This window comes from Trichogramma pretiosum, unplaced genomic scaffold (assembly GCF_000599845.2).
Source record: "Trichogramma pretiosum strain Unisexual culture from Peru unplaced genomic scaffold, Tpre_2.0 scaffold97, whole genome shotgun sequence".
Lineage (NCBI taxonomy): Eukaryota > Metazoa > Arthropoda > Insecta > Hymenoptera > Trichogrammatidae > Trichogramma > Trichogramma pretiosum.
This window is the reverse complement of record NW_019640794.1, coordinates 215568-236239: the sequence shown is the minus strand read 5'-3', so window position 1 is coordinate 236239 and position 20672 is coordinate 215568. Positions and strand designations below refer to the sequence as shown.

Below are 20672 nucleotides of genomic sequence, written 5' to 3'. Positions count from 1 at the left end.
GATATAGAAAACTCCTGAAATTAATAAAAAAATACTTTTAAAAAAAGTTGGATTTTTTATTGCTGTCTAAAAAATTTTTAAATAGCTTTTTAATTATTTCCCGACTATTTCGTTATACTTCTCAAGGCCTCGAAATTCTTACAATCCGAAATTAAAATTCCAGAGAGTGGGTCATTGAACTTCATTCGCGCAAGACATATTTTCAATCGGTGCACAGTATGGACATCAATTGAACGAATGCAACCCGCAAGTTTTTCTGTCTTATACTTTTCTTCGACTTTTACTTTTTTTTTCGTTTCCATAAAACGGAGACCTACAAAAAAAGCTCGAGCTCGGGCTGCCAGGCGACATTTTTAACTTTACACTGCGGCCTATTGTGCTCGAAAATAAGCTGCCCATGTCACGAATTATTGATGCGCTCGATTCGTTCGAGGCGCCATGTGCCTACACATGGAGTGCATGCATACAAGGTAGTGTGTAGTACCCTATATAACGACTACATTCGTAATTCGAGTCGATGGTTAAACTGTACATATTTTGAGTGAGTAGCGCGACCGCCTCGAAGTGCTGCAAAAAAAATTTTGGCTGTCAAGTGTTACGGAGCCTACATAAGTAAGTGCCACACACACGTAAACATAGGGACAAATTGACATCTGCAAGAGAATTGCACGATACTATATATAGGATAACACACACGGGCATATATATATGTCTGACCGTATATAGTACGCATGTACACAGACTGCTGTATATATATAAACACGAGTTATAACTGTATACTGCTGTTGGCTGGCTCGCTCTCCTCTTTCGCTTGTAGCAGTCACTTGGTCTATTGACATCGGGCGCACGCAAGGCCAAACAGCTGATTTTCGCACTACAGGCCATGTAGACGTGCCAGCACACGCCAGCAAGCAACTCTTCATCGTCGAGAAAGAGAGCATGAGAGTCTCTCTCCTCGTCGATCACTACGTCCTGGGGCTGGCCTTTGGGACCCTGCGTTATTCGCATCCACAGAGACTTCTCGTCGTGCAGCTGCCTTCCTATTCACGACGGGCCTTACGATGGCTGAAATGTTTGCCTTTGAAGCCGACGACGAGGAGGTGACCATCATCAGCGATGATTCCGACATGGAGTGCTCCGTGCTCACCCAGGTTCGTAAATCTTTTATATTTGCTCTCGTCTCTCTTTCTCTCACTCGCGTGCGTTCTCTCGCTGTATCGCTCTGCCTTTTAATTATTCGCTTGTTCATTGTGCTGTGCTACTTTTTCTCTGCGATTGCAAGCTGCGAAATTATTTATTTTTTTTTAATATTACGTTTTCTTACAGCAGGTCTACAGCCACTGCCATGGCCTTCCTTACAAAGAGTAATTATTGTTTTTCCTTTAAATGTCACCCATATGCCTTTTTGATAAATACAGTTTCTTAACTTCTATATTGTTTGTAACAGAGATGAAAACTCTGGCGATTATGAAGTTATTGATATATCGGATGACAGTTGCATGTCATCGTTCAATCCAAATCATCAGAAGCTAACCCGAGATGATTTTGAATTTTGCAAAGTTATTGGCCTTGGTGGCTATGGCAAAGTGTATCAAGCTCGTAAAAAAACTGGCACTGATCGAGGTACTCTTTGTGCCATGAAGGTATATACTTTTTATTTTATTATCGTTTTTTCTTTTTCGTAAAAAGCTGAATCTATTTATTGATTATATATTTCAAGGTATTGAAGAAAGCTAAAATAATAAGAAGTCTCAAAGAAACTGCCCATACTAAAACAGAGAGAAATATTTTACAAGATATAAAGGTAAACTTTTTTTAATGAAGTACACAAGAAACCACCCTTACTACTTTGATTCTCATTAAATATCTTAACCTTTTGCTACAGCATCCATTTATTGTTGAGTTATTGTATGCTTTTCAAACTGAAGGTAGATTATACCTTGGACTAGAATATATGTGTGGAGGAGAACTTTTTTCGTATATGAACAAAGAACGTATGTTATATGAAGATTCAGCTAGGTAAATATTCAAATTCAAGATAATTTCTAAATCTTGATAATTTCATTGTTGCGAATTTAATAAAAAACATTCATTTCTTAGATTCTACATTAGTGAAATTGTGTTGGCTATTGAACATCTCCATTCTCATGGCATTGTGTACAGAGATTTAAAGCCAGAGAATATTCTTGTAGGTGCACAGGGACATATCAAATTATGCGATTTTGGGCTGTGCAAGGAACACATTAATGGAGATGCCATGACTCATACATTTTGTGGAACCATAGATTATATGTATGTATATATTTTTGAGTGTTAAATTAAATTTGAATCAATTTGAAACAGTGCATATATCTTAATTGTCTGTATATATATTTTTTTAGGGCTCCTGAAATCCTTTCTCAAACGGGTCATGAACGATCAGTTGATTGGTGGAGTTTAGGAGTTATGTTATATGAAATGTTAACTGGATATGTAAGTGTTGAAATTTGAATATGAATTAAAAATTTTTTTAGTCAACATTTTTTACACAATGATTTTTATAAACTTCAGCCTCCGTTTAAAGCTGAAAACAGGAAAGAGGCCTTGGAAAAAATCATGAAACTAAGATTAAAATTTGAATCATTTATAACAAATGCAGCTAAAGATTTAATTCGTAAACTATTAAAGGTATAGATATTTTTAAACTTAACATCTTGAACATAGTAGTATCTACCTATTGAACAAATGTTTAGAACAAACTTTTTACTTTCAGTTATATCCAAAAAGATTGGGATGTGGACCCAACGGTGCTGCCCTAATAAAACGACACCAATTTTTTAGACCTATTAATTGGGAGGATGTGTTACAACAAAAATTAGAACCACCTTTCAAACCAAAAATGAAAGACATAGATGATGTTTCAAATTTTGATAGAAAATTTACCTCATTAGAAGTTAAAGAGTCTCCTGAAAATTTTGCACTTAGTGAATCAGCCAAACAAGCATTCAAGGTATTGTACTTGGTATAAAAAATGAGTCAGTTTATCTATAAATTTTGACTAATAAAACTTTCAATGATTAGGATTTTTCATACAATGCCTTCAATGATAATGAAGTGGGTCAGCGCACTTTTGAGTAAGAAAATACTTTGATACCATCAAATTTTCATGATAAAGAACAAGTAAATTTTAATATATTTAAAATCAATTACTTTTACAGATCTGGCATGTTTAGACAACAATTAAACGATGATGATATCGAAATAATTGATATCAGCTGAAAAAAACACAAGTTCACCTCATGTACATACTATCATTTTGTTATACCGATAGATAATAAGATTTTCATTTAGTTTTTGGCTGTAAGAGGATAAACGTAAGTGATCAAGTCAGAATATCACTGATGAATTGTAACAATGACTAATATTAAATACTGTACATAAAAATACTATTATTATATTCTGTGATTGCACCAAGAAATACGCCTAATTACAAATATGAAAGAGTGGTTGCGTAAAACTGCCTAATCATAAAGTACTTCTTTATTTGGTAGTAGGTAGACCAAGGTTTGGAATTCATAAATATAATCGTATATATTTACAAGAATTTCATGTTAATTTATAGAAAAATTATTTTAATTTATTGTCAGATCGATAACTTACAAAGTGTATTACTCGCGTGTTATCATGTGTTCTAAAAAATAAAAAAGTGAAAAAAAATTGAGCATACTTTGTTCTTTACTCTTTTTTTTTACACGACTGCATTCAGAAATTCATGAGGCGCGCATGTCGCAAACGCTGCGTGATGCAAAAACGCGAACCTAGTGCATAGGAAAATTTTTCTCAATCATCAATTATATTATTTCGAAATTTTCAAGTGTGTGCGTGTAGACGTATCCTCGCAGAAAGTAAACGCGCTTATATATATGCAACGCAGTGCAGCAGTGCAACGAGTTCTATGTGCACTACTACTGCACTTTGGTATGTTTATGACTGAACGCGGCGACTCCTTACTCGTCACATGCACTCGCTCGCGGAACATAGATATATACATTGTCACTCACACTCTTTCGCGCAAACTTGTGACTCGAGCAAATCAGTGCTCATCTAGGCATTGTACGTTTAGGTATAGGTATGTGTCCTTGCCTGTGAATATAATAAATCACTCACAAAACCCACGTAGTGGGAATAGACAGATACATGTATACATAGGTACAGGTGTATACAAATATTGATACGTCAAACGCGAATGTCAAGCTAGCGGATTCGGTGTTTGTTGCTGGTGAATTTTTACATTGTTATCTATGATGGGTGGATAGTGCTATAGTTGATGTTTTACAAGGAGGTGTAACCTGTCAAAGTGTGTATGTGTTTTTTACCTAAGTGATGAAACCAAATTCTTTACAAATTTACTATTCAGTTCAAATGAGTGATACATTATAAAAGCAAGTATTGTTTATTCACGAATCTTGTACGAGGTTAGAGACAAAACCACACCTGTTGAAGAATAGAGACTTCTTTTTGGAAATATAATGCGTCATTCTTCATGGTCGATGTTGCAAGCTGAGAAAGCTTTAAATAGTTAATGTCATTTTACGAAAGAAAATTAAAAGCAAGTAATAGTTGATTTTTACGTTTTTACTACATCAAGTTTACAGCAAATATATTCAGAATGGCTACTTCACGATCTTCTAATGGAATCGGTCGTCATTCGCAACGTTCAACGCTGTTAAAAGTTGTGATTCTTGGAGATGGAGGGGTAGGAAAATCCTGCTTAATGAATAGATTTGTATCAAATCATTTTGATGAGCAAAGTTTCCATACTATTGGAGTTGAATTTCTCAACAAAGACATTGAAATCAATGGAGAATCCTATACTCTTCAAATTTGGGATACTGCAGGGCAAGAAAGATTCAAAACTCTTAGAACACCTTTTTATAGAGGGTCTGATATATGTTTACTAACTTATGCTGTTGACGATCCAGTTAGTTTCAAAAATTTAAATCTATGGAAGTCAGAGTTTTTGTATTATGCGGATGTTCCAGCAGAATCATCTTTTCCCTTCATTATTGTTGGCAATAAAGTATGTTTATTTATGAGAATCTATCACTATAAATTAATTTGAATTTATAAAAATAAAAATCTTTATCATTTTTTAGGTGGATGTCCCCGAAAGTGAAAAACGCGTTACTACAGAAGAAGCTGAACAGTGGTGTTCTGTTAATGGTGGTTTACCTTTAGTAGAAACATCTGCTAAGGATGCAACCAATGTAGAAACTGCATTTAGTGCAGCTGTAGCAGCATGGGCCAAGCTTGAAGCTCGTGTTGAACGTCCACTGCTAGAGGACACTGTAGATCTTTCTAAACAACAAAATGCTTATCGCTCAAGTTGCTGTCTGCCTTCGTTTGTTTAAAGTCATAGTTTTTATTTGTTACTAATTGAATGAACATCAATAGAGTATTATCAATAGCTTTGAAAGTTTACATTTTGTGAAACTATAAATAATTGATAGAGTAGTGTATGTATGGAGCTTGAAAAATCTCATACACTTTTTTAACATTTTTGTAAATGACCAGAAATTTAATTGTACATAATATAGTCTATATTTGATTACTTTGCAGAATCGTTTTAAATTAGAAAAGTAGTAGAAAAAGTTTTATATTTACATGTATGCAAAAAAATGTGTAAAACAAGACATAGAAAGTTAAGCATTTTTAACCATTTTAATGGTGTCTTGAGTCTCAAAATTAAAAAAAATGTATGCATCTATTAATTGGTTAATTTTGACGTATATTTTCTTGAAGGCGTATAAGAGAAAGAAGTATATTTTTAAAAATATTTTTCTTACCAAAGTCATCTTAACAATTTCATTAATGAAATTTTTGTACAAATTTTTTTATTTATCAAAGATGTGAACGAATTCAATAAAAGTGCAATCTTTATGTAAAAAAATAATTTCAAACTTTATTTGCCAATTCATTAAAAAATCTCATAAATAATGTCTATTAGTTAAATCAAAGAGAAAAGTTATAGCGACGAGTAAAAAACAAAAAAATACTCTCGTCTTTAGTGTAACCCGTTATTTTGAAAAATATCGATAATTTTCAATCGATACACGAGAACGATTTTCTCCTTTGATCCAACGTAGTGATTCAGCTTCAATATAACAAATTACTTGACATTACGAGCTATGTATAAAAATATAAATCTGCAAGTACAACTGGATAAGTTTACTTGCATTAGCTCAATTGAACTGAAGCATAATAATGTTAATACAATAGTTTTAAAAAAAGCGAGAAAAAAAATGCATGCTGCACTTTGCATTTGCTTCGCGTCATGTTTTATTTGCACAAGTACAAAATTAACAGTTTATTTACTGAATACCGTTTTTTTTTCTGCAAACGCGACGCAAGTTTATTTTTGCCGTTCTCATTAAATATTTTGTGCTCACTAAAATGATACGCTTATCCAGTCATACTGTAGGTCATCATTTTTTCAACATATATGCTGCATGATTCGAGCGCCTCGACATGACAGCGCGCATCTCACTCTTTCTCTTTCTCTCTCTTTTTCACTCTTTCTTTCTCAGTTCAACGTAGATATATATATGTGTGTATATATTATATGAAAAGCTTTTTCGTCTTCAACAATAGTTACACGATTAAAACATGTATATAATTATATTTATAATTTACATATATATAGATGTCTATACACAGGATGGAAATTAAAAAAAAAAGTTCATTTTGCTCCTATTCGAAGATATACTTTCCATTCAATTTTAGCACCCTTGATCGGCCAGATGCTTCGGTTGGATGCACTTCGTCGATCGACAAAGTTCATTTTCAGCGGTCCGAAAGTAGCATTTTCCGGTGGCTGTGCTAAACGGAAAATGTTATTTTTGGGCCACGGTTCATAGAAAATAGCATATACCGGCCTAGGCATCGAAAAAAGAAAGCCACAGTACACATGTGTTGGGACTTTTTCGTTTTTTCGCGGCTTAGGGCAGTAATATTACCATTTATAACGATCATACAAAATAATACCTTTTGTACAAGGGCGTAACAACTCCAGGCCGTATATTATTATTTATATTTATAAATAAGACTACAGTAAGAACACGCATCCTCGCGCCTCGTATAGCCATAAAGTCTCTCTCTTTGATTGCATCAAGAACAACGAAAAAAAAAAAAATTTATAATATTGTCACGACTGAGCGGATTTGGCGTGAGATTCGTTTGTAGGCATGCGAACTCGGGTAACGAGCATCGATAGTTGCTGCAACTGCTGTTGCTCTGTCGTCATCTTTGTCGTCGGGTCCGAGCGGCACCACCTCGTCTTGGTGGAGTACGCCGTAGTAGTTGTGCGACGGTGCGGTCGCGGCTCGTTCCACTAGTGGCAGTGCTCGGTCACGTCGACGATCACGGACTTCTTCCAGCCGAAGAGGAAGTAGCCGATGGCCGCCCCGACGACGACGGCGGCGCACAGCCACGAGTTGTACGTCATGAATATGAGCATGAGGAAGTACGAGAGGATGATTTGAACGATGTGCAGCGACGTCTGGAAGGCGTGCATCCACGACAGCATCGTCGGCCTGGGGATAGATAAAAATAGGGATAAAGAAGGATGAGCTTGCGATCTATTAGCTATTGCAAATTTAATCTTTTTTTTTTTAAATTATTTCACATAGATGAGATTAATGGAAATACTCACGGCTGCCTGTGCACGACCTCTCCGAGCATGCTGCAATCATATCATGGAGCATAATTTCGTCGAGGTCTGCTTACGCACGCACACGAGAATAAACAGTATTTTAAGAAAACGTAACGCATACTAACCGAGCCAGTCGATTGTCTTCGAGCACCGCCGCCGTGGCCGAGCCGTTGGAGCCGTTGGCGACGTTGGAGCCCGAGCCCGGGCCTACGCTTTTCTCGCTGGGCGGTCCGGCGACGCTGCGATACTGCAACGAGTTGTAGGTCTTCCAGAACAGATACTCCCGGTAGTACTTGAGGCCCTCGTAGAGCGCCGCCATGATGACGATGCCGATGATGGAGCCGATCAGGCCGCCCAGCGACGATATCTTCCAGCCCTCGAAGAGGATCGTCTCGCAGTAGCCGCCGTGGAAGGCCATCTGAGGAGGGGCCCACGATTATTTCGAGGTCAATTTAAAACGAAGCTTTTTCCACTCACCGACATGCCGTGCATATGGCCGGAGCTGCCGGAGCACATGCTCTGCTCGTGAAGACCAGCCGCGTCGTGTCCAGCGTGTCCAGCGTGGGCATCGTGGCCAGCCCCGTGGTGGCCCTCGTGGTTCATCATCGTCATCGGCGTCGTCGTGGCCACTATCGCCCCGCCGATGGCCTGCATCAGGGTCGAATTGAACTGCGGCATCATCGGCTGGGAGTGATCCATACCGCCGTGCATGCCGCCGTGCATGCTGTGATCGGCCATGCCTCCCGCCTGGTGCTCGATGTGATCATGGTGCGACATGCCGCATGCGACTCGAAGCTATACCTGCAGCAGCAAATATCGTTCTGTATTAGAGTCAGGGGTTTGCTATTTTTTTCCTCCTGTGCAGCAGCCTCAAACGTGCCTCGGAGCTGCTTTTCGTGTATGTATTATTTAAAAAAATAAAAAGGCAAAAAAATATATGTGTTACACGACGTGACAAGCTCTTGTCACGATTCGCACGATATATATTATCGCGGCCGCGCGCACTACACAGGTTTTCCGTATTATCTTTATCGCGAGGAGCGTGCGGTTTCACGCAAATCGTTTTACATCTCTGTAGTAGCAGCGGTTTCCGGTTATCGCGGGAAGCTTTACTCGACCTTCCGTCTGCAATGGTCAATATGTATACCGATCTCTCCCCGCGAGACGCGCACCGATTGATCTATATTTATAATTTATAATTTATTGTATGTACGCACAAGGCAACCTAGTTAAAGACCGCGATGATCAATTTCCCACCTATTTATATTGCGAGTGTGGAGCTGCGCGGAGCACAATGTCATATCTCGGATCGGCCTTTATCACTATCGTACGTACTTGAGGTGGGAGGACTCGGGGAAAGAGACAAAAGTTATACGAGAGAGAAATGTAGAATCGATGCGCAATATAGGCATAAACATTGGAATTTCCATTTAAACGGCGTCACGGATAACGCGCGCGCAATGCCACGACTCTAGTTATACATACCGATACGTGGAAAAATCGATGAGCAACGCGTGCGCTCAATATCCTAGTATTATAGACGAGAAAAAAAATTGCGCGATTCCCCCCGTGGCCTTATCCGCGCCGCGCGGATCGGCGCCTTGTGAAGTCTCTCGAGCTCTCCGGAGTCGCGGATCTGTGCGCCCATGTTGACGCAGCAGCTTTTTGCAACACCTGTTGCCTATTCTCTCAGTGAGCGGCTCGTTCACACAAGATACGATATCGCTGCCGCGAGTCCTTTCCAACTCTCTTTTTTTTTCTTATACGCTCCGGGCGCCTCAAACGCATATATACGTACACAATACACGCGCGCACAAGCAATTGGGGACAGCTCAATGTTTTTGCTCTCGGCCGCTGTTGCTGCAGCTACTATCACGACTCGTGCAAAATATATACAGATATAGGATGTGTATATAATGCGACGTGACACACGCCGTTCGTATGCCGTCGCCGCCACCGCGACGGATAATGAGAGAGTATAATATGGGAGCTATATAGCTTATATCGTACGTACGTAATAATCGCGAAACTCGAGAGTTAAATGGCTGCGATTGCCTTTTCGCAAGGATACGGTATATAGTGGCGCGGCAATTCTAGCCGCAGCAGCAGCAGCTAAAGTGAAAGTATATATCGCGTGTATAATGTGCAAACTACACAGCCAAAGTCTCTCTCGCTCTCTGGCACGCAGGCCGTGTTCGTTCGCTTTTTTTTGCGCGATGGCTGCTATTATATGCTCTCTCTTTTTCTCACTCGCACTCTCTATCTCTCTTTCTCTCTGCAAGTCGCCAGCAGTCAGCGCGACTCGCTATTGCACTGACTTTTTATCTACAATCTTCAAAATCCACCGAAACGAGTTTTCTGTTTGTTTTGTCGTTTACGCGCGTTACGTATACACACGGCACCGGAATATTATTGTACCCGTGACGAGCTGTCTCCGCGATAGGCACAGCTCCTATCTATTATATTCCATTTCAGAGGATTCGGATACGCAATGCAATATCCAAGAGAGAGAGAGAGAGAGAAAGAGAGAGTGGAAAGCTCGGCAGCTGCTATGTTATTGCTAACGTCACTTTAAACGAGTCTCGAGCTTCGGCCTTAGCGGATAGCATATAATTCCAAAGCATCGAGCGAGAGTAAATGTTTTACGACGAGTATGAGGTAAACGCAGCTTAATTATGCGCGACTAACCTGCTCCGATAAGTCGAATTGAAGAGACGTGTGCGATTATGTGTTGTAGTATCACAGAGCCCAGTCGTCCCCAGACGAAGGTTATGTCACCGACTTGCACTTGTGTGTTCTGTTATATACATGTAGCGCGAGGAGGAGCAGGCACACGCCAGACGCACACGCGTGCATATATATCTATAGATACAAAACGCACAAAACGGGTCGACTATGTAACAATAATCGAGAGCGAGCGCTGAGAAAGGCTGTGTGCCGTGCCGCAGCTTTGAATTTCTTCGACGACTCCGATTTGCCCTTCTGTGTAGCAGTAGCAGCAGACGATTGACTAATCTGTGTCGATTAAAAATTGCTTGCCGATCTTTAACTGCACGCACGCACACACAGTCACACTCGCTCGCTTCGACACTCGAGGAGAGTCTGACTATCGATACCCGTGAACTGTCACTCTTATGTGAGAGAGAGACTGTAGAGAGCATACATAGGATATATAGTCGTGTGTGCTCTCGAGACTACTCTCGTGTGCTGCTACTCGAAAGTCAGGCGTCTGCTAGTTGCGTCTGCTGCTGCCACTTGTTTCTCCTACGGTCGAGCGTCGTACTATGACTCCGAAAAACGCAACACATCGTACACACGGCAGACTGCAGAGTGAATGTACCGACGCGATGCAACGACATACACACTGATACACACAGGCGTAACTTGCCAACCGTTGGCTCGAGTAAACTGCATACGACTTGTGCATCCAATGTTTATTTACGCCGGCAATTTTCCAACGGCTGCAGTCGATAAATGTTAATTTGTTGACACAGCTGCAGCTGTCCACGATTTAATCGATATGCAGCTTGTCATTATCGGATGATCAAGCTCAAGATTAATTGGCTTTCTAAAAGTACTTGAAATATGACAAATATTTTATCATAAGGTACGAGGGAAAAATTAGTGCAACGGTCTGTATAATGCGGAGCTGCTGTTGCTGCAATGGAATATTTACTGCACTGACTTGCACTTCATCTGTCAGTTTGCCATTGAAGAAGTCACCGACAGCTCCAGTAGAGGTCGCTTTTCAGCAGTCAAATCAAAACAAATTGTCTTGAGCGCGTCGTCTGCAGAAACTTGTGTCGACTGACGAATTGACGATTGTTTTGTCTTTGCTCCGTGGTTTATTTGTGTTTTACAGTCAGTGAAAAATAATCAAGTATCAACTATATTACCCAAGTTCATTTTAGAATTAATTCGTTTTTATGCTTTAACTATATTAACTGAAAAAACAAAGACTTTGCCCCTTGGAATCAGTAATTTTGTGTGTTACATATACATTACAAACAATCAATAGCATTATGTCGTTTATGCCACTGTGGCCGGATCTACAGCCAAGAGCTACAGATCCTCTGTGGTTCAATGCAGACAAGCCCATTGACGATGAAAGTCAAGTGGCTGCAATGGAACTGGAGTTTGAAGCTTGGGTAAGAATCTACTTTTTGTATGTTATCGTATCGCAACATGACAATGAACATCTTCTATCATTTACTTATGTGATTCTTGTTTTTAGCGAGAGCAGATAAAAATTGAGGGTTACGAACACATACCAATTGGAAAGTCAGCCAGCGACGTGAGTTAAAATCAAATTATTCAATTAATCAATGTTGCTAATTAGAGAATATTTTAATAGTTTAGAGGATCTGAAGAAGAGGAAGAAGAAGAAGAAGAGGAGGAAGGTGAGGGTGAAGAAGAGGAAGATTCTGATACACACGAAGAAGAGGAGGAAGAATTAGATGACATAGACATGGAAGTAAGTTATTCTCACCCACAACAGAGATCAAGTCCTGCTGATACTTCAACAGATCAAGTTGTCATTAGAATGGTATGTGCTACAAGTGTACATCAATTTAGATATTTTCATTCAATATATTAGAATCATTTATTTTATTTTTTAATTAATTCAATTACAATGAGTCTATGATATAGATGAGTGAATATAATGTTCTCAGCAATGAGTGCATTGAATCAAAGGTATCATTAACTGTATAATTGCATTTGGAGAGTTAATTATATTTTAGCGAGCAATCATAAATTTCATCTAATGATATGCTTATGAATTATAGCTTGAATCCTTTTTTTTTGTAATTTTTATGTTAAATGCTTTGTGAATGCATTAAAATTTGATATATCATTACAGGAACCAAGCGGAGCTCCATGACCAATGGAAAAGCAATAAAGTAGGCAATAATTGTTTTTTATTATTTATACGGATGTACCATAAAATTGTAAATAAAAGTTTGATACGTGCATAGAAAAGTGAAGTGTCTTTCTTTGTTATGGAATCTTAACGAAGCTTGTAAGCAAGTTTTACAATCGCTGAGAAAAAAAGCTCGTCATCGGGTTTCGAAGAAAGTAATTATAGAAAAAAGTCGACGAATCCCTCTCATCCACTGCATCAGGCTGCTATAAAAAAAAGTCTCGAAAATTAGTCAATAAGAACGCGAAGAGAGGCCCAAGTCGGAGAGCTCGGTGTCGACCGACTCGAGCGCGCGCAGAGCGTGGACTGCGATCGCCGAGCCGACTGCATCTCCTATTATAAGTAAGTGCAGCTTGTACACATTATATGCATATACCTATATATACGCGCGTGCGAGCGAACGGAAGAGAGAGCAGTGTGCTGCGGCGAGCAACAGCAGGCAGCCAAAGCAGCAGCAGCATGAGCGCGAGCGAGCGCAAAGTCAGGTTGCTGCCCTTTCCAGGGTGAACGAACCGCTCGCGCGCGCGCGCGGCAAAAGCGAATCCGTCTAGTTCTAGCTTCTGCACGCGGCGAGCGACTCCTTTCCTTTTCTCGCAGCTCGGTACACGTATGTACGTATATGAGTATATATGCGATCCTAAACACGCTGCACACGCATACATGCACATACACACCTTTTCGGGAGGTGAGAGAGAGAGAGAGAGAGAGAGAGAAAGACTCGAGCTTGCACGCGCAGAGATCATTGCTGCCTCCGATCGTGTGTGTGCGCGTATGAGGGGCACACGATGCATTTAGGAGCACGTGTGTGTGTTTGGATCTTACGTAGCCGTGGCAGCTATATATTGCCAAGTTCGCGAGATTCTCGCCTCTCTTTCTCTTGCGTGTGATAGCGCAGCGGAGAGAAAGAGAGAGAGCTCGATCTGACAGATCGACTGGAGAACGTGCCAATTGTTCGGCTACATAGCACCAGCGCCGAATTCGTCGATCGGCTGTCGAGCTCTGCGCTTTTATAATTGCGGGTATATAGATAGCTCGTGACTGCGCGAATATACTTTTTCTTTTTTCTCGCTCGCGCGAACGCTGCGCGGGCCCCGTGTCGACGACGCCTCTCTCGCGATCTCGATTCCGCGCGCGCTCGCGGCTCTCTCGACTCTCTCAGCTGTTTTCAGTTGTGCTGCTGCACGTATAGTATATATAGGCGCATTTTCTCTCCGTCTCTCTCTTTCTCTCTCGCTTGCTGGCTTTGGCGAGCTGTGCGCGCACGAGGGGAGGTCAACGGCCTTCGCTTACACGCGCTGCTAGCTTCGCTGCTGCTGTGGCTATATAGTACTCGGGGGCTCTTCCACGTACATATAGCGTGTGCACTACTACCACTACATATCCGAGAGAGTCGAATGCACTTTTCTCGTGAGTGAATTTTTTCGACGCTCGCGCACAGCTCAAACTCGTATATATTGCAGCCAACGCCGCGCTTCAAAAGCTTTTCTATTATAAGTTGAACATAGTTCGCACGGTAGGCGATAGAAGCTCGTCGAGCTTCTATATTATTAATCTAGATCGCGACCAAAAAAGGTCGGAAGCTGGGAGCAGATCGGATTAGCCGGTACCAAGGATAAACGGCTCTGTCCTATACCGATTTCTAATACAAGAAATCGGCAAGAACGATCGATCGGGATGTGTTACCGATCGCCGCCAGGACGCAGTACGCACACACGTCACGCGGGATCGACTCCGGCGGCCGTTTTGAAACCCGCGAGCCACGAGCAAATTCTGCATAGTATCGGTATATATAGCCCTGCTCTCTTCTTCGTTCGTGTATACGTATTCGATACAGCTTATTTGTGTATCGCATTATGCATGTGCGTGTGCTTCTGGCGGCGCAGCAGCGGTAGCGCTGACGTAACATTACGCGAACGAACGTCGAAGACGGGGAAGGTGCAGAGAGTGAAAGAGGCAGCAGTGGAGGAGGAGGAGGAGGAGTAGAAGGGGGATAGAGAAGCATCGTTCGTTTCGCTGCTGCTGCTGCAGCGCAACGAGAGCTCCGACTCGCGCTTCGTACACACACATTATATAGCATGTTGCAGTTCGCCATATAGGTATATACAATAGTATACCGATCGGCGCGTCGAGAGTCAGAGAGTCCGTAGGAAGGGCGGCCGCCCGAGTATAGCGCAAAGCAAAGAGAGCTCTCTCGCTGCTGCTGCTGCGAAAGCGGCGCTTGTGCTCGCGAATCGTCGTCGCATGTGTGTGCGCGCGCGAGGCACACAGTCTTCTGCGCGTAGTCTCTCATATACGCGAAGCGGCGGCAGGGTCAGTCGATCGGGCGCTCGCGCGCCACCCGCACTATAAGCCTCCTTTATAAATACCAATACACACATATGTGTATATATATATTTATATATATACACACAATAACAAAACACAGTAAAAATAACGAGCGCAGCTCTCGAACCAATCGCATATATCTCTCTCTGTCTCTTGTTTGCTCTCGAATCGTCGACGATCGGATACCACCGATTTGTCGTCGTCGGCGGCTTCGTCGTTTTGTCACGAGCGCGAGCTTGCACCTATATCTATATCATTATTATTATTACGCGAGAGAAGAGCAGTAGTACCAGTGGGGACCAGAAGAGAGCTTGCAAGCGTCAAGTGCGCAGACACGGTGCTCAATCATATTATTATAATTATTATTATTATTATTATAACATGCAGTGCACATGAATGTGTGAGGTGCAGTGTGTCCAATCGGCAAGTGTATCAATAATATATGCATCGGAATTGAGACAGTGTGATCCCTGTTATTGTTGAACATTAGCTAAAGTTGATATAGAGTGCAGTTGAGCCGGCGGTTAACGTCGCGGGCAGAGTCGGCTCCCTCGTCATGTCGGCTTAGAAAAAGAGAAAGAGCAGCTGCACTTGGCCGTGCCGAGTCCTGCAGGTAAGCCCTCGTATACGTACACACATCTCTGATCCTTATGCACGCAGCAGCACCAGCAGCTTCTACTACATGCACAATATATATGCCTAGCTAGTTCTAGCTCTAAGCTAAGCTAGCTCACGGCTTCTCTCTCTCTTTCTTTCTCTATGTATTAGTATATAGACGTGCCTATGGTGCTAGTCGAGCTAGCAACAGCAGCAGCAGCAGCAGCAGCGAGCGCATAGAGAGAACCTAGACTATGCTAGCTAGCTAGACTATATTGTATATACGTACGCGGCTCGGCGGGCGCGCGCGAGCGGGGTCTCTGACCGCGCGCGTACATATACCGACTCGAGCGCGCGCAACAGCTCCTCTCTGTTATTTCGTATCGCGTATATATATACACACTTCTAAGCGCGCAGTGCTGCACTAACAACGCACATGCATATAAGCGCACACGCATGCACTCATACACATTCTTGCTCGCGAGCCATATAGCATGCGCGTCGTTATAAGCGAGCGAATTATTATAATATATGACGTGCGTGTGACGCGAGCTTTCGCCTGGGCCTAGAACTCGAGGCTGGTACCGGCGGGAGGCTTGCTTATTAACGATCGTATATACCGATCGACAAGCTCGAATTGCGATCGGTACCTTGTATGCGGACCCACAGACTTGTATACTTCTTTCGTGCAAGACGCGAGCTCGTTTTCGCTACCGGAGAGAAGGCGCTATTTTTTTTTCTAAATGTCATAATTCGTACCCATGTATATTTCAGATTGTGTATCCAAACTGAACTTTTTTTATTCGATAAACACTTGTAATTGCACACATTCACGTTTTGTGCACACCAAAGTTGATAAAGCGTTTGTAACAAACGAGAGAGAAAGAGAGAGTGTGTGTGTGTGTGTGTTTGTGTGAGCTATATGGTGCGTTTGTATGTATCGAGAGCTCCACTCCGCAGCGCGCGCGAGAGAGTGGGAAAGCGCGAGAGAGTCGCGAGCATAAGCTATGGCAGCCACAGTAACAGCAGCAGCTCGGAGAGTCAGTGGCCGCACGAATTCGAGGGTTCAATGCCTTGGCCGCGGCGGTGACTGCGCTGCCTCTGCTGCTGCGGCGGGAAAGCCGAGAGCTCGAGCAGCAGCAGCAGCAGCTCATGAGCTGTGTACATGTATAGGTGCTTCGAGGCTCTCGGATGGGGGTGTCATGCCGATGTGGCTGCCCTCACTGCCTCGCATGCTTTTGCTATAGCTATATACCTGACAGCAGCAGCAGCAGCGACAGAGATCGCGTCGAGCACACTCGCTTAGAGCTGTGACACTGCCAAGCACAGCAGAAGCTCTAATCTCTCGGGGTCGCGTGTGCTCTGCTGCTGCTGCTGCTCGAAATCTCTCTCTCTCTCTCGCTTACGTAATTTTAGTAGTAGGAGCGCGCGACGTGACACGATCGGAATTAGGCACGCGCCGATGAAGCTTCGATCGTTACATATATATACCGTCTCTGCGTTTGTCATGCGACGAGTGACACGCGAGTCGACTATGCCGTTGAAAATCGTGGGTTGGTGCTTTCGGCCGGTCCTTAGGAGTCGCGCGCGGACTTGTTGCTCCGACTCTCGTTGTTGTCTCCCTCGCGGGAGATCGGCGAGAGATGTGTGGGTGGCGCTGCAGCAGTTGGCAAGAACAGAGCTCGAAATGCATATAGCCGAGGGAGAGAGAGAGAGAGCGGCTGGACGGGGGCTGACGGGGGCCAGCTCTCGAGACTCTATACGTATATGCAATACGCTCGAGCTATACGTCGACGAGTTTATGTGTGTGTGTGCTATTCTCTTTCGCTCGCTTTCGCGAGAGAGCCGCGCACACACACACCTACTCTCTATAAACATCGAGGCACAGCTCTCGGAGTGTATACCACACCACGATACGATGTGCTGCAGTGTGGTGTATGTATGTATGTATATGCACCGCTGCTGGCGGCCGCCTCGCTCTCGAGCCTCGCCAGAGCGTCTGCAGTGCATTGACCGCGCTTGACCACACGTCATCGAGCGCCGCCGCGTGACGTCACGCACCGGCTGTGTGTACTCCGCGGGCCGATGCTGCTACTTTTCCTCCTCCTCCTCCACGCACCTCCGATCGCAATTAGAGCTCTGTTTTTTGGAGCCCTTTTGGAGTCCTTTACTCGTCTGATCCGACTGGGCTTTCTCTCTTTCTCTGAAAATAGCAATCAAATAAAAGAGAATTTGGATGCCGTACCAACTGCTTTAATACGGGGTGCGCAAGACCGTAAGCCAATTGCCGATTTTGCAGCTCAGCTGTGCGAGCTTGACTCGACGGCGGCGGCAACGGGTATATGGCCATGGGATTCCGCGGCCGCAGCGGTGGTAGCGACGGCGGAGGCGCATTCGCCCGGAACGCGAGAAAGTGCAATTCATTTCTCCTTTGCGTGCTCTATAGCTGCGCTATATGGTATAGCCGTATACGAGAGCGAGCGCGCGGCATTGCAACTTTCTCCGAGCACGCGACTCGAGTCGACGTTGCAGCAGCAGCAGCAGCACGACGCGGGTCACCGGCCAACGGCCTCTCTCTCTCTCTCTCTCTCTCTCTCTCTCTCTTTCTTTCTCTATCTCTCGAGCGAGCTCGAGCTTGTGTGCAGTATACGTGTGTGTGTGCGCGATACAACCAACCCTCGCTCCTCTCTCTCTCTCCCCCTCCCACCAAAGTTGTGCCAGCAACAGCAGCAGCAGCTTGTATACGCGCGAGCGAGCGAGATAGTGCACATCGACGCGAGGCGCATGATGCACCGGATCGGCTATAAAGCGCAATTCGCATCGCCGTGTATCTTGCATACACCTATATATGTACACACATACACACACGCGCACGCACGCGCTCATGCAATGCCCATTCTTCGCATCGGCCTTCGCGATCATCGCCCGCGCGCGCCTGCGATCCCCCGCACGTATCTTTTCTTCTTCTTTTTTTTCGTTCTAGCTTCAAAGTGTTAGATGGTACCTATAAAGGTAACCGAACGGCCAGCCGATCGTCAAGCTACGTTGTAGTTGCTACTTTTATAATTAAATATCTTCCCTGTTCCCAAAAAGCGGCTTGGGTCTACCAACCCTGGTGGAACTGCACAACGCATTAATAATATCCCAATGAACAAAATTTACCTTTGAAAATAGAAAATTAAAATATCATCAATCGATTTGTTTAAAGCGATCTTTTTGTTGCAATTATGTTACAAATATTAAGCACCTTTTCAATTACCAGAAAATGACAATTTAATGATTTCAAATAATTACAAAATAATACAAAATAATACAAAAAAATAATACAAAAAAATACAATAATATCACTTTGGGCAACCACCGCTAGATGGTGAGTAAATATATCTGTAAATTTGCAAGTGGTTAAGTGATTATAATTGTATAAATCGAAGCTCGGTTTTGGAAAAAGTTATGAACCCTTAAAATGTTACCTGGGATTGGTCGAGTTACTTTTGCCTCGAGACAAAATGCAATAAAGTGACACCTATGGTCAAAATAGTAACTTTTTTAAAACCCTACTGAAAAATTTATGTGTGCAAAGCGCGCCTGAAAGTTACTAGTATAATAAAAAAATGTGGATCAAAATATTGTCGAGAAAAACGTTATTCTTTTTGTGAGTATGTTTCTAGTTCTAATGACATTTTTTCTACAAAAAACTTTTTTCTTAAATCAAAAACTAACCATAAAGCGTTGAGCATTTCTACCAGGGAATTTTTCAACCAAAAAAGACCTATGACTGACTTTGACTCTCTCATTTTTCTTAGTTTTATCAATTCCTTTCCTTAGCAATTAAATTTTTTTTCCATCGATGCGACTTGTTCACGAATAACTTTGAAATAAAATGCTGATTTCCTTTATGTAACGGTTTATTACAATTAAAATTGTCAATAATGAAACCCGGATTATCAAAATGATGTTGTGCATATGGATGGAGCAGCGCTGGCATCAATTTCAACATGTGCTTTTATGGAAATCACTTCCAAATTTGCAACTTATATAATTATGTTTACTTTGTCATTTATAGATTTACTTGTATTGATACTCACCATCTGGCGGCGAAGGCTGTTACTAATTATGATTAAATTTCTATACTTTAATGCAATTTTTGCCAAAAATAAATAAGTATTAAAACATTAACTTTCAATCAATGTGTTCAAATATGAATGTGGAATTAAATTTTTTTTATTCAGTTTTGATTTAAAACAATTTGTGCCATTATATTTTCATGAATTTTTTGTGCAGTCAATGCGGAAAAAATAAATCATTACAGATATATTAATATTCTAAAAATTCCTTCAATACAATTTAATATCGATTATTTTTATTTTGATGTCTTTTTATCATAAGTGTACCATTTGTGAATTTAGGACAACCTGCATTTCATTATTATATTAGAAATCGCGAGAACTTTTTGCCTTTACTTTGTATATTACAGATTTTTCGTATCGTACAAAATTAAGTATAGTATTTCAAAAGGGATTCATATCAGTACAAAAGTTTAAACATTTTTTTCCCGAACATTTTCGACTTTACGATCGATGATCGATCGAATCAAAGGACGAATTGATTCCGATCGAAAGCTCATAAAATCAAAATGATTAAAATCGCCCGAGTCAAAGCGTGCAAACGATCTCGTAGCCTCGCAGGGTCGTAAGGAGGTCCACTCGAGGAAAAAAAAGTTCCGCAGCTGGAATCGGAAAAGCCGTAAAAGCCGCACACGGCAGAAATCGATCTCGTTGACTAGCCGCAATATTTACAAGCGGTGGCAATGAACGGCTCGCGACGTCGTCAACGGCAGTAGCAGCCGCAGCAGCAGGTCGCCGGGGAAAGGAGTTATCGAGCTAGAAGAAAAGTGAACGAGCATTGCATTTGCTTGGTTCTAGCCACGAGTGAGCGAGCGAACGACTCTGTGTGTGTGCTAAAGTGTGTGTGTGTGTGTGTGTGTGTGTGTGTGGGGTTATCGATCTGCATTTGGCCGGTGTGAACGACCAGGAGCTGCAGCGGGAAAACTTTCACTCGACGCGATCGCGAGGGGCTATATAATGCTCTAGGTGTACTTGGCGCTTCGTTTGGCGGGCCACAACATCTCTCTCTCTCTCT

At 42.3% G+C, this 20672-nt stretch overlaps 5 protein-coding genes across 7 annotated transcripts in view; 4 read left to right on the top strand and 1 right to left on the bottom strand.

Annotated features, from left to right (window-relative positions):
• The first annotated feature begins 575 nt into the window (after window positions 1-575).
• LOC106649977 (ribosomal protein S6 kinase beta-2-like) lies at window positions 576-3691 on the top strand. Of its 2 annotated transcripts, none has more exons than XM_023457685.1 (11): window positions 576-1151; window positions 1330-1364; window positions 1448-1643; window positions 1721-1804; window positions 1886-2019; window positions 2101-2292; window positions 2382-2472; window positions 2551-2667; window positions 2753-2989; window positions 3061-3113; window positions 3198-3691. In XM_023457685.1, exons 1-11 carry the CDS (start codon window positions 1062-1064, stop codon window positions 3256-3258), a joined length of 1290 nt encoding a protein of 429 aa, XP_023313453.1. In that variant the 5' UTR covers window positions 576-1061; the 3' UTR covers window positions 3259-3691. The 2 variants fall into 2 exon arrangements, with proteins under 2 accessions (XP_023313453.1, XP_014223208.1); XM_014367722.2 differs by having other exon boundaries at window positions 577-1151; window positions 1327-1364.
• A 374-nt stretch (window positions 3692-4065) lies between these two features.
• On the top strand, window positions 4066-5819 carry LOC106650201 (ras-related protein Rab-9A). The gene is made up of 2 exons (XM_014368109.2): window positions 4066-5059; window positions 5136-5819. Exons 1-2 carry the CDS (start codon window positions 4649-4651, stop codon window positions 5388-5390), a joined length of 666 nt encoding a protein of 221 aa, XP_014223595.1. The 5' UTR covers window positions 4066-4648; the 3' UTR covers window positions 5391-5819.
• Window positions 5820-5921: 102 nt separating this feature from the next.
• LOC106650200 (high affinity copper uptake protein 1) lies at window positions 5922-11329 on the bottom strand. Of its 2 annotated transcripts, XM_014368107.2 has the most exons (5): window positions 10379-11329; window positions 8168-8491; window positions 7816-8108; window positions 7691-7720; window positions 5922-7571 (listed from the first exon to the last, which is right to left on the bottom strand). In XM_014368107.2, the coding sequence occupies exons 2-5, from the start codon at window positions 8465-8467 to the stop codon at window positions 7370-7372; spliced, it is 825 nt and encodes a 274-aa protein (XP_014223593.1). In that variant the 5' UTR covers window positions 8468-8491; window positions 10379-11329; the 3' UTR covers window positions 5922-7369. The 2 variants fall into 2 exon arrangements, with proteins under 2 accessions (XP_014223593.1, XP_014223594.1); XM_014368108.2 differs by lacking the exon at window positions 7691-7720 and having other exon boundaries at window positions 10379-11326.
• Window positions 11330-11481: 152 nt separating this feature from the next.
• Window positions 11482-12655, top strand: LOC106650090 (anaphase-promoting complex subunit 15B). The gene is made up of 4 exons (XM_014367879.2): window positions 11482-11838; window positions 11925-11984; window positions 12045-12236; window positions 12552-12655. The coding sequence occupies exons 1-4, from the start codon at window positions 11713-11715 to the stop codon at window positions 12570-12572; spliced, it is 399 nt and encodes a 132-aa protein (XP_014223365.1). The 5' UTR covers window positions 11482-11712; the 3' UTR covers window positions 12573-12655.
• Window positions 12656-12814: 159 nt separating this feature from the next.
• LOC106650214 (ecdysone-induced protein 74EF-like) overlaps window positions 12815-20672 on the top strand; it is a 37682-nt gene continuing 29824 nt past the window's right edge. Inside the window, exon 1 of the mRNA XM_023457707.1 lies at window positions 12815-12953. The gene's annotated coding sequence lies outside the window, so the exon portion shown is untranslated. The remainder of the gene's footprint in view (window positions 12954-20672) is intronic.